This window comes from Protomyctophum parallelum (assembly GCF_964188405.1).
Source record: "Protomyctophum parallelum genome assembly, chromosome: 18".
Lineage (NCBI taxonomy): Eukaryota > Metazoa > Chordata > Actinopteri > Myctophiformes > Myctophidae > Protomyctophum > Protomyctophum parallelum.
Window position 1 is genome coordinate 32,430,419 of NC_139716.1, and position 16,513 is coordinate 32,446,931.

Here is a 16,513-nt window from a genome sequence, read left to right on the forward strand (position 1 = left end):
GGAAAGTTGAAACCCGGAAAAGCAGCAGGGATTGATGACCTACTGGCAGAAATTATACAGCACCTGGAACCCAACGCAAAGACCTGGCTTGTGGGGATGCTGAACACATGCATAGCACAGAAAACCATCCCTTCTGTCTGGGAAAAGGCCAAAGTGGTTGCAATCCCTAAACCTGGCAAAGACCCATTATCCACAAAGAGCTACCGACCCATTTCCCTCTGCATCACCTACAAGGCTATATGAGAAGCTGCTACTCCAACGCCTTGTTGCCACTCATAGATACCAAGCTGACTAAAGACCAAGCTGGTTTCCGTCCCAGCCGCTCCTGTGCTGGACAGAGCTCAACCTCACCCAACACATTGAGGATGGGTTTGAGGGGAAACAAATAACTGGAGCAGCATTCAGAGATCTCTCTGCTGCCTACGACACTGTCCAACACCGCACAATGGTCAGGAAAAGCCTCCTCAACAACAGGCGCTTCTATGTCCAGTTAAATGACCAGAGGAGTAAATGGAAAGCCCAAAAGAACGGCCTCCAACAAGGTAGCGTGCTCGCCCCCCTCCTTTTCAATATCTACACAAACGACCAGCCACTACCCAATGCCTAATGCCAGCGTTTCATCTACGCCGACAACCTCTGCATTACGACCCAACAAGCAGACTTCCAGAAGATTGAGTCTGTCCTTGAAAGTGCCCTCCAAGAAATGTCAAGCTACTACAATACAACCACCTGAAACCCAACCTATAGAGAACACCTCACACACACATAATTTCCTTTCGTGGCCGTTTACATTCGAGGGTCGCTGGTCCTCTCGAACGGAACAGTTTAACGTCATGCCCAGGACGAAAAGATATAGAGAACACCAACATGTCAAATAACAGCAGGAAGGCATGGGCCACAATCCACCGTCTTGGCAAAAACCACACCACCCATAATTCACAACGGTCACAGCAAACTCTGTTGCATCACAACTGGTGTAGGTATTGGATGGAGCCCGCACACCACAGGTATAAGAAAGACGTTCTTTGTTGAAATACTGACAGCGTTTCGATCCATTTGATCTTCATCAGGTCATGTGTACACAAAACATACACTTTTATACTAAGGGAGTGCCCCCATTAAACAATCAAAATACCACATTTTGGTGCCCCTCCCATCACTGCAGGTGTGACACGTCAACCCTGAGTGAGTAGGTGGGGACCCAGACATATTGATGTAAATATAGTCTGTTCAGAAATTGTAGTGCCTCTCATAGAGCTTGTAGGTGATGCAGAGGAGGGAAATGGGTCGGTAGCTCTTCGGGGATAATGGGTCTTTGCCAGGTTTAGGGATTGCAACTACTCCAGCCTTTTTCCAAACAGAAGGGATGGTTTTCTGTGCTATGCATGTGTTCAGCATCCCCACAAGCCAGGTCCTTGCGATAGGTCCCAGGTGCTGTATCATTTCTGCCAGTATGCCATCAATCCCTGCTGCTTTTCCGGGTTTCAACTTTCCCATTGCAGTTTCACGTTCTTCTAAGTCGAAGGGTTTGGTTTGAGGGCTGGCTGATTGTGGTTGGTCTGATACCACTGTGCGATGGTATTCTATGTGGGTCGGTGGCAGTGTTGGTTACAACTGTTGGCCACCAGTTGTGACCAAGACCGCCACCGACCCACAGGAGAATACCATCGCACAGTGGTATCAGACCAACCACAATCAGCCAGCCCTCAAACCAAACCCTTCGACCTAGAAGAACTTGAAACTGCAATGGGAAAGTTGAAACCCGGAAAAGCAGCAGGGATTGATGACCTACTGGCAGAAATGTTACAGCACCTGGGACCCAACGCAAAGACCTGGCTTGTGGGGATGCTGAACACATGCATAGCACAGAAAACCATCCCTTCTGTCTGGGAAAAGGCCAAAGTGGTTGCAATCCCTAAACCTGGCAAAGACCCATTATCCACAAAGAGCTACCGACCCATTTCCCTCTGCATCACCTACAAGGCTATATGAGAAGCTGCTACTCCAACGCCTTGTTGCCACTCATAGATACCAAGCTGACTAAAGACCAAGCTGGTTTCCGTCCCAGCCGCTCCTGTGCTGGACAGAGCTCAACCTCACCCAACACATTGAGGATGGGTTTGAGGGGAAACAAATAACTGGAGCAGCATTCAGAGATCTCTCTGCTGCCTACGACACTGTCCAACACCGCACAATGGTCAGGAAAAGCCTCCTCAACAACAGGCGCTTCTATGTCCAGTTAAATGACCAGAGGAGTAAATGGAAAGCCCAAAAGAACGGCCTCCAACAAGGTAGCGTGCTCGCCCCCCTCCTTTTCAATATCTACACAAACGACCAGCCACTACCCAATGCCTAATGCCAGCGTTTCATCTACGCCGACAACCTCTGCATTACGACCCAACAAGCAGACTTCCAGAAGATTGAGTCTGTCCTTGAAAGTGCCCTCCAAGAAATGTCAAGCTACTACAATACAACCACCTGAAACCCAACCTATAGAGAACACCTCACACACACATAATTTCCTTTCGTGGCCGTTTACATTCGAGGGTCGCTGGTCCTCTCGAACGGAACAGTTTAACGTCATGCCCAGGACGAAAAGATATAGAGAACACCAACATGTCAAATAACAGCAGGAAGGCATGGGCCACAATCCACCGTCTTGGCAAAAACCACACCACCCATAATTCACAACGGTCACAGCAAACTCTGTTGCATCACAACTGGTGTAGGTATTGGATGGAGCCCGCACACCACAGGTATAAGAAAGACGTTCTTTGTTGAAATACTGACAGCGTTTCGATCCATTTGATCTTCATCAGGTCATGTGTACACAAAACATACACTTTTATACTAAGGGAGTGCCCCCATTAAACAATCAAAATACCACATTTTGGTGCCCCTCCCATCACTGCAGGTGTGACACGTCAACCCTGAGTGAGTAGGTGGGGACCCAGACATATTGATGTAAATATAGTCTGTTCAGAAATTGTAGTGCCTCTCATAGAGCTTGTAGGTGATGCAGAGGAGGGAAATGGGTCGGTAGCTCTTCGGGGATAATGGGTCTTTGCCAGGTTTAGGGATTGCAACTACTCCAGCCTTTTTCCAAACAGAAGGGATGGTTTTCTGTGCTATGCATGTGTTCAGCATCCCCACAAGCCAGGTCCTTGCGATAGGTCCCAGGTGCTGTATCATTTCTGCCAGTATGCCATCAATCCCTGCTGCTTTTCCGGTTTTCAACTTTCCCATTGCAGTTTCACGTTCTTCTAAGTCGAAGGGTTTGGTTTGAGGGCTGGCTGATTGTGGTTGGTCTGATACCACTGTGCGATGGTATTCTATGTGGGTCGGTGGCGGTGTTGGTTACAACTGTTGGCCACCAGTTGTGACCAAGACCGCCACCGACCCACAGGAGAATACCATCGCACAGTGGTATCAGACCAACCACAATCAGCCAGCCCTCAAACCAAACCCTTCGACCTAGAAGAACTTGAAACTGCAATGGGAAAGTTGAAACCCGGAAAAGCAGCAGGGACTGATGACCTACTGGCAGAAATGTTACAGCACCTGGGACCCAACGCAAAGACCTGGCTTGTGGGGATGCTGAACACATGCATAGCACAGAAAACCATCCCTTCTGTCTGGGAAAAGGCCAAAGTGGTTGCAATCCCTAAACCTGGCAAAGACCCATTATCCACAAAGAGCTACCGACCCATTTCCCTCTGCATCACCTACAAGGCTATATGAGAAGCTGCTACTCCAACGCCTTGTTGCCACTCATAGATACCAAGCTGACTAAAGACCAAGCTGGTTTCCGTCCCAGCCGCTCCTGTGCTGGACAGAGCTCAACCTCACCCAACACATTGAGGATGGGTTTGAGGGGAAACAAATAACTGGAGCAGCATTCAGAGATCTCTCTGCTGCCTACGACACTGTCCAACACCGCACAATGGTCAGGAAAAGCCTCCTCAACAACAGGCGCTTCTATTTTCAGTTAAATGACCAGAGGAGTAAATGGAAAGCCGAAAAGAACGGCCTCCCACAAGGTAGCGCGCTCGCCCCCCTCCTTTTCAATATCTAAACAAACGACCAGCCACTTGAAACCCAACCCATCAAAAACCCAACTATGCAGCTTCCACCTGAGGAACCGAGACGCAAAAAAAGAACTGAGCATCACAAACTCTCAAACCATACCCACCCCATGTAACTTGGAGTTACACTGGACAGTTTAACGTCATGCCCAGGACGAAAAGTTATAGAGAACACCAACATGACAAACCCTACACTTAAACCCTCTATATTTAATAAAAAACTATTCTGGACAGGAATCCTGTATTGCAGGGGTGCCCAAAAGGTACATCGTGATCTACCAGTAATCACAAAGGCTGTGCAGGTAGACCATATGGCATGCCCCTGTATATAATCTATCACTTGAATTAAGGTGACTTGACACCAGCTCAAATGTTGCACACAAACATCAGTAGCAAAAGTACAAAGTTATTGTGACAGTAATAATTGCTATAGTGTGTGTTCAGTAACAGGAATATTCCTGTCTCTCCAGCTCTTTAATAAATAGAAAAGGGTTTAATCAGGAGTTGTAGTAGCCACAGGATAATCTAAGCGGTGGATATTGCTCTTGTCTTCATGTCTTTATGTATGTAAATTGTCTTGTTGTTTGTGTCAAATGCGTGTATATGTGTTCTGCATATACTTGGCTGCTGTGTTGCAAGATAATGGGAGTTACTGATACTATGGGAGTGAATGGGAGTGAAAGGGAGGTACTGTTACTATGGGACTGATACTATGGGAGTGGATGGGAGTGAATGGGAGGTATTGTTACTATGGGACTGATACTATTTGAGTGAATGGGAGTGAATGGGAGGTACTGTTACTATGGGACTGATACGATGAGAGTGAATGGGACTGAATGGGGTGTACTGTTACTATGTGACTGAATGGGAGTGAATAAAAGTGAATGGGAGTGAATGGGACTGAATGAGAGGTACCGTTACTATGGGACTGTGTTTAACAAAAAACTGGAGAGACCGGGAGACCTATGTTACTGAACAAACACTATAGCAATGATTTTGTCACAATATAGAGCTATTTAACACTGTTACTGAACACACACTATAGCAATGATTACTGTCACACTATAGAGCTATTTAACACTGTTACTGAACACACACTATAGCAATGATTACTGTCACACTATAGAGCTATTTAACACTGTTACTGAACACACACTATAGCAATGATTACTGTCACACTATAGAGCTATTTAACACTGTTACTGAACACACACTATAGCAATGATTACTGTCACACTATAGAGCTATTTAACACTGTTACTGAACACACACTATAGCAATGATTACTGTCACACTATAGAGCTATTTAACACTGTTACTGAACACACACTCTATAGCAATGATTACTGTCACAATACAGAGCAATTTAATTTAGGTAACCAAATTGACCCCAATAGTAGATCTTTACACTCTCAATAGTTCAATTGTTGTTAAGCATCTGCTTAATTTCCAAAAAACTACACAATTAGAGAATGTAGAAGATTGCTACTTTTGATCCTTGGATTTTATAATGCTGATTGTAGCATAGCGATAGTGGTTAGTGACTGAGCTTTGTTAACATGAGTGCCCGGGATCGTTTCCCACCAATTTCAAAGAATGTTTGTTGCTTCGTGCCAATTTTCACAGAATGTTTGTCCTTTTACCTACCAGACAATACTCTTCTCACCTCTAGTCGATTATTTATTCAGCGTTTGAGCCACGGACCAACATTTGAGGCCATCTAGTCTCTCAGACCCATTTGAGCCACTGACCACCATTGTGAGAGTCTATTAATGTGAAATGGTGGTCCGTGGCTCAAACATGTTATCACTTTTGAAGTTACTTGTTGTGTTTAGATATGTAAATACTACTCTTTAAAGCCGTGTTTCGGTAGTCGAGTGGGTACTGTCGACGGTTAGTAAACATTGAGGCCGGGCATAGTTGTTTATAAACCTTCGACACTAACCATTCGGCTACTGAAACACTGTTTTACAGTTTCGTACAAACATCATATATAAACATCATAACAAGTAACTTCAAGTGATAGACGTTTGAACACACAAACAACAACAGCGTTAAGTATTAAATAACATTTATCACTTACTTGCTCCGAAGACCGATGGTGACGTGGCACTTCCAAACAAACACTGACCAAACCTACCTCCACGCGTCTCTTCCGTATTTGAGGGCGGCGGCACTTCCTTCCGGTGTGAGGCCACGCCCGCGAGATTTAACCTATTGTAGTCATATTGTAGTCATATTGCCCCTACGTTACATCCGGGTCCCTTGGTCCCATCCGCTTCTAATGCAAAATAGGTACATATGAACGCGTGAATTTTTTACAATAACGTTATTTGTCAGAAAGGAAGCCATTGAGGGTTAAAATGGGTCTTTATGCTTCCAACTCATATAACTGTCACCAACAACACTTTTAATGATATTACATGAAGCAGACAGCCCTGTGATGAAACCTTTAGCATTACACTGTGGTTAATACGTTTTTATTCACAATGGAATGTTATTGTACTCTTAATATATCATGGTGTAGCACAGCACAGTAGATTCATATTTCAATCGATCTGGGATGTTAAAATTGTGCAAAACTCTGTTCAATGAATGGCCTCTTCTGCTACATTAAAATTACTAAACATTAAACGTTACTTATACCTGTTATTGAGACTCCTATAGAGCATGTTGACATGGATAGCTTGGTTAGTAGTATCTCTGTTAGTTAATGCAGTTTGATTGATTCAATTAATAGCCTATTTTATTAGACAAAAATGTAGAACAGTAGTGTCATAGAGTGGAAAATGCCATTTGGTTTAATGTCACAGAATGCAGTGCCACGTAGAGCAGCATGATAAATGGTTAACTTTATAGTGTGTTCAAAAATGGCAGATCTGCAAGTTCAGTGTCTTGAATGAGATGTGCTGTGAGTTTGCATATCTGCTATTGTCCAGCATAGGACCGTTGCACAGTGAAGTATAGACAAGGCTTTAGGATTTATAAGTCGTTTTTAGAATATAATAGAATATTCACTCCAGTGAATAGCATTTATCCATTTAGATAACTTTTTGATGTTATTTAATTACTTATTTTTACACAGAAACATAATGTGTGTCTTTACAATAACTGTAATGTAATAATAATACTAATAATGTAATGTAATAATTATTAATTAAATAACCTTATTTTATTCTGAAGGCAACCGGATGTCTTAAATTAGCTAGCTCTCAGACAGGAAGTTCTAAATTAGCTCAAAAGACGGAGCCAGACTGTAAAAAGCAACAAACACTAGTCGTCCCTCCTTCTTCTTCGTTAGTCTCCGCCCGGCAGGCTGTGCAATGCTGCCCTCCACAGGTTTCGATTATAATAACTCAAATTGGTGTGAATTATTTATAGTGCCCAGCCAGTGATGAGTGATTCCGACCTGAATTAATTTAGGGATCACTGGATACTTACATTACATTTAGTATTAGTTCTCCTACGCCGCCTGTGTGAGTCGTTTGTGTTTACAAATCTCCACATAACATGGAAAATACCCAATACCTCGCAAAAAGTCAGACTTATAATAATAAAATCACACCCTTGTGAAGTGAGGGGCGCTGTATGAAAACCTGCTAAACCCATCAGTCACACGGTCACACCATATGGTCACACCTCGTGACATCACCTCCATATATGGTCACGCCTCATGACATCACTCCTCCATATATGAAGATCACTACACTGACCTCATCTAACCCTGGATAACCATACATGGAGAAGACTCGATGATCACCTAGATCTGAATATATGGACCCGCCAGCAACTCTACATCTGACCTCAAACCCTTAGATCTCCATATATGGAGCTGACCTGTTCTGACATTCCATATGTTGTTCCTCCCCACCCGTCCCTCTTCGATGTATCCCTTTTGACTGATACCTGTCTATTCAAGACAGGTCCGCCACAAAATTATTAGTGCAGTCGGCGACAACTAGAGTTCTCAACAGGCCAGAAAATTAAGGCCCGGCCCTACCTGGGCCCTCATCAAACCCTGTACACTCAAGACACTGCCCCCGCTGCCAACCTTAGATCTCCATGTATGGAGCTGACATGTTCTGACATTCCATATGTTGATCTGACCTCATCAAACCCTGTATAGCCTACACTCGACACGCTCCATATATGGCCAGTATAAGATGCTCGCCCATCAGTCTGCCGTCACCCAGACGGATGTGTACACACGACCTCGCCACTTATCGCCCTCAGGGCTTCTTACTAGATACAGACAGTGGAAAAACATGAGGCTATTTGTGAGAACCTTGCAAGAAGCTTGCATTAGGTGTACACATAACATTTTTGTCAAATTATATCCTGTAATCTTGAAAGTGGCAACCAAGTTGTTTGTGGCATAGTGTGATCATAGTTTATCTGACTATTATGAGTATATTATGGTATTATGTGTCCATGCTTAAACATTATAACCACATTGTCATGTGTAGGCTGTTTTGCAAAAGGTAATTTCCACTGAATCATCATTTCTGTGCGTCCCCTTCTGGGAGACGTCTGCTTTTTCTTGGAAAATCAAATCAACACAGCCTTTAGAATGATGGGAACGGGTTAACAGTCATCGATTGAACACTTGAGTTGCTATGGATGTATGTTCGTTTCTCAATACTTCCTGAGAGGTGCCAATTTCTGGCCTGGTGTGACAGCATGGGGCTTTTTGCCCTGTGAGAGGATAACTATTATACATTGTCACAGTATCTACAACATGTCTGGGTATCATGTTAGCATCGGGCTTTTTGCCCTGTGAGAGGATAACTATTATACATTGTCACAGTATCTACAACATGTCTGGGTATCATGTTAGGATTGATTGAATGAACTGCTTCATGTGGTATTCTTTTGGGAAAACAACCTACAAATAATAATGTGGGTCAAGTGTTCAAGCATATGACACACAATAACATAATATACTCATAATATTCAGCAAAACTATATTATCACACATCACACTATGTCATAACTAATTGGCACTTTTTAAGATTAATGGATATGATTTGACAACAATATAATTGTAGAGGATATAAGCAAAAGATATCTCAACAGAAGGATATTCCAACACATAGTGTGATCATAGTTTCTCTGAGTATATTATGGTATTATGTGTCCATGCTTAAACATTATAACCATGCACATTGTCATGTGTAGGCTGTTTTCTCTGTCATGTTATAAACATTGTGCTCAGTGTGCCACACCATAAAGCGCTATAAAAATGCAATATATTATTATTATAAGTTTCGCTGGTGTTGAACTGCACACCTCAATGTGCATACCACAGTCGGGGTGCTTATCGCACCATCTGCAACTGCACACTGTATGTGATATTATTTCCTGTTAGCTACACCTGCATGCTTGTTCCACCGAAGAGAAGTTTCTCACTGGGCAGGAAGAGACACAGGAAGGATGGCAACAGGGGCCTCTCGTCTACTCGTCTAACCAAACTCTCCACCTGCACACCAATATGAACTTTGTGACCTCTTAATGTATCTTGTGTAATCACGCAACCTCAATTGACTCATGCCACGTTAGGACCTGTAAAGTAAAAATGATGATTCCTAATTAAGTTATACGATATGTTCTGCTCTGTGTGACATGATTCTGACCTGTACGTGTACATCCATAATGTGAGAATGTATATGTTACCATGTTACCAGTAACTGGCAATATAAGATGTCAGGAGAGGCCCCTTAGCTGTATCTTACAGGACACAATGTACGTATTAGATCTTTAACTGTTGTGTAAATGAAACCAAATTGACCCGTATGGGTCCAAGAGTTAAATTATTGTTAAACATGTGCTTACAGTGTGCATTAATTAATTTACAGGAGTCTACACAATTAGAGAATGTAGAATTCAATGTTTGCCTGTTTTCTCTCCTATGGTACCAATCAATACATCATGGAATTGTGTACAAAATCTTATCCAACGACAACAAAATATTCGTAGTTTTGGGTCTGCAAGGCTAAATGTCATCAAATGGTGGTCAATGGCTCAAATGCCGAATAAATAATGGGCCTTGATATGAGAAACCACTGATCTAGTCTAGTGAAACAGACTTGAGTTACAATATTGGCAGTGGTGGAAAAAGTACTTGATCAATACTGCAATTTAGAATATAGGCTACTTAAGTACTCGCTATGCATAATGTCCCATTTCAAGTTTTCAATGAATAAAATAAGAAACTTGGATTGCTTGTTTCCGTCTAAAGTTCTAAACCGAATCTCTTTGCCAAAAATAGTCTGCAACGCGGTGTAGGCTTGTAGATGATCAAAAGACAAAAGGGATCTAGAATATCAGAAGAGATCAAATGTGTTTATTTTCTATGACATCTAGTGGTGAAATGTTATATTGCATTCAGTATTTTTCTTTTTTGTGTACTTTATGGTCCGCCTGTCTTGCCGTACCCAGCTCAACTGTGTTTATATATAAGCACATGACAAAACACAAATAGTATGAGAGGAGAGGAGCACAAAGACAGTTCAAGCTTCAGTCTCCAAGCGACAAGCGTACTACTTTTTATTTTGTGGATTTTGAAGGTCTAAACCTGTAAGTTTATTTTGAATGTAATATGCAAATGAATTATTTGATATATTATTTGTGCATTTTCAGTTTTTGATATAGTTGTTATTGTTGGAACTTGAAAGCTAATTCATATGCATGCATTGTATCTATGTAACAATGTTAGCTTGGATGCTAAGCCTCATATGCTACTATGTTCTCATTTTGTCTTAAATGTAGCTATTGTGCATAATGTGCTAGTGCAATTAAATTAAAAGTGCGTGTGTGCGTTTGTGCGCACGCGCTTTGAAAAGCCTTGCGTAGCAGTAGCTGGACCGTTTCGATTGATTGAAGTATTTATTAACAGCAGAATGACAGTACATTTCAAGCACAACTCAATACAAAACTGTTAACTGTGGACAACACCATAAAGCATTACACTTTTCAATCCATCATAATATTTAGAGGCGTACAGATATACACCAAAAACAGGAAATCATCATGGAGGAGGTAAAAAAGGAAAACAAACATAGCCTACAGTGAGGGGGGAAAGGGGTGGGTGGGGAATTCAGATTTTATAGGGGCCAGTTTCGAATTGCACCCGTCCGTAGGTGCCCTTTGAGGGCGGTTTTGAAGAAGTCGAGGGATTCGCAATTTCGCATGTCTTAATGACTGTTGGTAGGGCGTTCCACATTTTGTTTCATAAGCCAGTTGAGTCCAACTTTTAACCATACGCAATTTTTTTTTTGGCCTGAGCAAGGACAACAGATGTTGCTTATCTGTATTAGCCATCGCCACAGTGCCACACATCCCGTTATTCGGGAGAACAAGAGTCTCTGTGGTCTTTTTATGTAGTTTGGCAAACAATGACAGGAAAACCAGTGTCCCGGATGCCAGCATGCAATGTGTTATTATGATGTATGCCTTGTATGGCTACGTATGATTTATTGCTCAAGGTTAAATACCCATGACTCTAATACAAGTACCAATATTAAAACATGTAGCTGGTGGAACATTACACAAGTGTAATGAACAAATATGGTCCATAATTGCGACTGAAGGTTAACTATGGAATCTTGTGTTTTTGACACCTAAAGGCCTATTCATAGTCTGGATTTTCGGTGGTAAGGTGACCACCACTCCGGTGGTGAGCTGACCACCGGAGCTGAAATAACGTTGAGCGGTGGTGAGTAAAAACAGAGAGCAGGGCTGGAGCGGTGGCGGTGGTTTGCTCTTCACCACGGCTCGTGACGTCATGTTGTAGTTCGGTGGTCACCCCACCACCGTAAATCCAGACTATGTATGAGCCTTAACCCACAATCCCCGTCACTCTGTCACGACTCATGACACTCACAATTCCCATCACTCAACCCAGGCAAGCCCCCAGGTGCCCAGGTCACCGTGATGATTCCATAGTTAACTGCGACCTTTGCAGCAACCACAGTGGTTATCATTCCCAAATATGGGCCTAATATGGATCACAGTCAGGGATCTCCATATATGGGCATAACTGTGTGTGTGTGTGTGTGTGTGTGTGTGTGTGTGTGTGTGTGTGTGTGTGTGTGTGTGTGATCACTTATTCTTTTCTAATCACTCAATGTCCTGTATTCCCTATAAGCAGCTGCAGAACAACAATGTCTGGTGACAGAGCTGCAAGAGTCCTGGGCTTGTTGCTGGGTCTGCTGTCTCTGACCAATGGTGCATGGCGCTGCACGGTAAATACAAGGAATACCGGAGAACTCGCCACGGCGTGAATTCTTCATCGTTATGCTAACATGCTGTCTTCATCAGTGTAGTGTGTCAAACTCACAGATGTTATAGTTAGTTTCCGAAGTGATCAAATTATTTTGTGCAATTAAATGGTCAGCTAGATGATGATAAAAAGATGAGTATGTGAATACCAATGATAAGTAGGCCTACCATTTCAGGAATTGTTTACTAATTAATTATTGTTTCGGTACTTTGGTGTTTAAACCTTTGGCATTCCTACTTTCTCTAGTGTTAACTCTAAACAACTATCCTCTCTCTCTCAATTCAATGCAATTTAAATGAAGGTGAAGTAAAACTAAAATGCACTAAATCGCGGCGAGTTGGTAAACTGGCGAGTTCTCCGGATACCAATAGTACCACCACCTGGCCACGTAGTCTCGCATGGCCAGATTGTTGCCTCTCGCAATTTTCCATCCCTTCCCTGAAGTTTTCAAAGAATTGTAGTAGTGGAGTAAAGTACAATATTTGACTTGATGTAGTGGAGTAGAATAGTAGATGATGTATAAAGTATAGTAAAAAGTACCTCAAAACTACAAGCTCACTGCATCTTGAAGTATTTTTTTGTTCTTCTTCTTTTGTTTAGCTCCAGTCATTCTGTTGGAAGGAAAGGAATCGTTGTCATTTTCATAATGCATATCACTTGATTCACACTAACCTCAACTTCTACACTTGTATTTATTGTTTACTGTTAATTGCAGGACACAGTGGAGGTGTGTCAGACCATAGAAAATGCAGAAGCTGCAAGGGTGAGAGAATCTTAATTTTTCTGTTTCAACTACAGTAGAACCCCTTTTGGTGTTTTACCCCTTCAGGCCTGGAACCCATTTTGGGGTTCTGTACAGTATTCAAAAATGTATATAGTTTTTCAGAAAACTTAGGTCAGGATTTAGAAGGCGTGTTTAGAATCAGCCTCAGGCCTAAAATGGTTAAATCAGTTAAGAGTCGATTCAACAGCTATTTAGACGTTATTTAAACTTTAGACAGATGCTACTGTAGTGCCTAAAGTCCTATACTTAATGGCACTACTGGTTGCCGACGGCCAGGTGGAAGTTCTTACGTGTGCCAGTACAAACTGATCTCCAAAACATGTCCGTTGAGTTTAACTTTGCTTTATTTTCTGCAGTCATTTTCCTATACAACATACAGATAAAATAATAAGAGAGAAACGGTAACAAACAGGAGACCAGCCCTCCTGAACACAGTGGAAAACTGTTAGGAAGACTTTCTATGGGTGCCTAGTGGTATCAGTTCCTCCACCTCTGGGCCCCAAGGTCACGGACACTGCTCGCCGCCGAGAGTCGGCAGTTACTCATATTTGATGTCCAGGCTCTCTCTCTGAAACCAGCCCCCTCCCTTTTTTATCTGTACTGATAAAAAACTCTGTGTGTTTCTTTGTTCATCATGTTACTTGCAACCGGACTAATGTGTGTGCGCACATATCTGTGACTTAAACCCACAAAGACAGCTTTGCTTCAATTCCTTCTCGGTAATTTGTACACTATAACGGTTGAGGAATAAGTGTTGCAAAAGCTGTCTCAAATGATTCAAAGTGATAATTATTACACTTATAAATACGCGCTTGTTAATTGACAGATGTGCTCGTGGCAGAATCTTCAAGCAACATAACATGAGAAAGCAGGACACAAGTATTATATATATTTTTTTTTTAAGATATTTTTTTGCGGCTTACGCCTTTTATTGATTTTTGAAGGGACAGACAGTAGGCTGACAGGAAACGGGAGAGAGATGGGGGGATGACATGCAGTAAAGGCCGTGTCGGGTCCGGGAGTCGAACCCGCGGCACACTGCGACTGGATTACCAGTCCGGTGCCCAGACCGTTACGCTACGGCCTGGGCCACAAGTATTATATTGTCCCAGTTCAGAGAGAGAGGTGAGGGGGAGAATGAGGAGTGAGGACGAAGAATCAGTCAGAGAGAAAACATTAATATAATTGCACAGAATAATGATCAACCTTTTTATGAAAGACATGCTAAATCTTAGTGATTATAATTGGTTGAAGACATGCACAGAACCAACACAAAGTAGACCGGCCCTCGAATAGCCATTCTGGGGTCAACATGACTTGATATCAAGGGGCCCTGTGGGTGCTATAGGGAACAAACACAGTAGTAAGATGGTTACGTTATATTACTTGAGCGTTACTTACACCGAAACACCCTCTAATAGAACATTCTTGCATACTTTAATGTGTTACTTTACGGTATGCAATGCATCACCTAATGACTGACTACAACTATGAACCTTCCTTCACCAGGAGGTCATTCAGTCAGTCCGTACAACCTCTCAGGAGTTGATTGCTGAATTTGCACGCCATACCGAAACGATGCAGGACATCATTGGGAGAGGCCCCACGCAGATGCTGCTGAAGTTACTGCCGATGTATAAAATAATGGACACCTTGATTGCCAAAGCCAACCAGGACTTACTTGGGTTGAAGGAAGAGCATGAGCTAATGGAGGTGAGCTTGGCTCGAGCTAAAAACCAGTTTGGTCATGTCATCAACGAAACCTATGCAATGGCTGATAAGGCCCAGATTTCTCTTTAAGGAAAACAATGGAACAGGAGCGCACACCAATAGTATAAGAAGGTGCTGACCACCAAAGGAAATAACTGTTTTCAAAGAAAAGTGGTCGCACAGGCACAGCTCATAGTCACGATGCAATAACCTTTTATTATTATTTAAGACCAACGTTTCTGTATCTGTATCTGTCAGTGTATATACTTTCTCTTAACGACTTGAAGTGCAGCTGCCTACTCTGGGGGGACCATTTGCCAAGAATTGTTGATGTACAAGCATAATGTGAGCTTATAATATCACTTCTGTGTCTGCATCCTGTTGACCTGACTGTTTGAGATTGCCTTCCATTGGTACTTCTACTACTTAGCAATGCTCTCAGCAAACACATTCCCTCAGTACTAACTAGACTAGAGTCCATCCTGTTCTGTTACACACTGCCATAGCCTTCTCTTTTTGCTCCCGTTCTTGAACAAAGCCTTTTTAATAAACTTTGAATAAATAAACTCTTTACCTCGAGACCGTCTCAGTATGTTTCTAGTAGTTTTGTTAACGTATAATTTTCTACCACAGTTGTTAAATATTGTCACAAAGTCTTTACTGTAGAAGAATGTTTTGTTCATCCTTGATGTGTTCAGTAAAAGTGTTATTCACCACATACTATACACATGTACAGTACATTACAGTAATGAAAGTATACAATACATTGTTCACAAACCAAACGCTTGTACTGTAACATGGGCACGTCAACGTTATGTTGTGTGTGTCTGTGTGCGTGCGTGTACACGATATTTGGGCTGTCAATTTGGTAAAGAGTTTGAGTGTAGTGTGAGAAGTCGTCGGAAAAATACATTTCCAAAAAATAACATGCACACTTACTAGAAGGCACACTGGGCTGCCATGAGCATGATTTAATTTAGGCAAAAGTGAAACCTAAACCTAATCTGATTTCTGAAGTGAATGTGACATATTTACAAATTTACTGTGAATGCTCACACACTGCTGCTGCTTAAATGCTGTTCCTGTACTAATCATTTTAGAAAAGCATGCCAATCAGAATTTGAATACACAATACTACTGCACTGTGACTATTATAGTATGTTATATTCATCAGTTATTGGGTTCTGCAGCGGAAGGTGTGATACTGGAACCTATGTGTTGCTTGGGTAGTTATTGTACTATTGCCAGGCCAAAGGCATGAGGCATCATACAATGAACATAATTTCCCCTTGGATTCCTCACGCCCATTTTCACTGGACAAGGTTTCTGCCATGTTTGTTATGAATTAAAAACTTATTTTTCAAATGTAATTAAATAACTTAAGTAGTGAAAGTAGCTGACTACAAGCTCACACAAAGCGTGTCACATGGCAACTTGTTGTGACTGGAAGTATGTCTGTATACTTTATGTCCCTTTTATGCGCATATACATATAGTATGGTGATCCCTGATGTCATCAACATGATGTAACGTCACAGTACTGATGTCATAGACTCCAAGTACTATGACAATGGTGTATTAGGAAAAAGAAAGGAAAATGGTGTATGATATTGTTATGGGGCTGACTATTCTTTAATTGGTCAATAACATATGC

At 42.1% G+C, this 16,513-nt stretch overlaps 2 protein-coding genes across 3 annotated transcripts in view; one reads left to right on the forward strand and one right to left on the reverse strand.

Annotated features, from left to right (window-relative positions):
- The window catches only part of LOC310875281 (uncharacterized protein), a 42,647-nt gene that overhangs the window by 21,721 nt on the left and 4,413 nt on the right, over window positions 1-16,513 (reverse strand). The window lies entirely within an intron of this gene.
- On the forward strand, window positions 10,513-15,439 carry LOC310875218 (uncharacterized protein). 2 transcript variants are annotated; one of them, XM_083788380.1, is made up of 4 exons: window positions 10,513-10,661; window positions 12,235-12,328; window positions 13,082-13,129; window positions 14,660-15,439. In XM_083788380.1, exons 2-4 carry the CDS (start codon window positions 12,248-12,250, stop codon window positions 14,948-14,950), a joined length of 420 nt encoding a protein of 139 aa, XP_083644506.1. In that variant the 5' UTR covers window positions 10,513-10,661; window positions 12,235-12,247; the 3' UTR covers window positions 14,951-15,439. The 2 variants fall into 2 exon arrangements, with proteins under 2 accessions (XP_083644506.1, XP_083644507.1); XM_083788381.1 differs by having other exon boundaries at window positions 10,522-10,661; window positions 12,232-12,328.

What these genes read in the sequence shown, in the direction of transcription:
- LOC310875218 (XM_083788380.1), top strand. Translation starts at nt 12,248, where the DNA reads ATGTCTGGTGACAGAGCTGCAAGAGTCCTGGGCTTGTTGCTGGGTCTG. An exon ending in ATGGTGCATGGCGCTGCACG is followed by an intron (nt 12,329 to 13,081) that starts GTAAATACAAGG and finishes TGTTAATTGCAG; the next exon opens with GACACAGTGGAGGTGTGTCA. An exon ending in AAAATGCAGAAGCTGCAAGG is followed by an intron (nt 13,130 to 14,659) that starts GTGAGAGAATCT and finishes TTCCTTCACCAG; the next exon opens with GAGGTCATTCAGTCAGTCCG.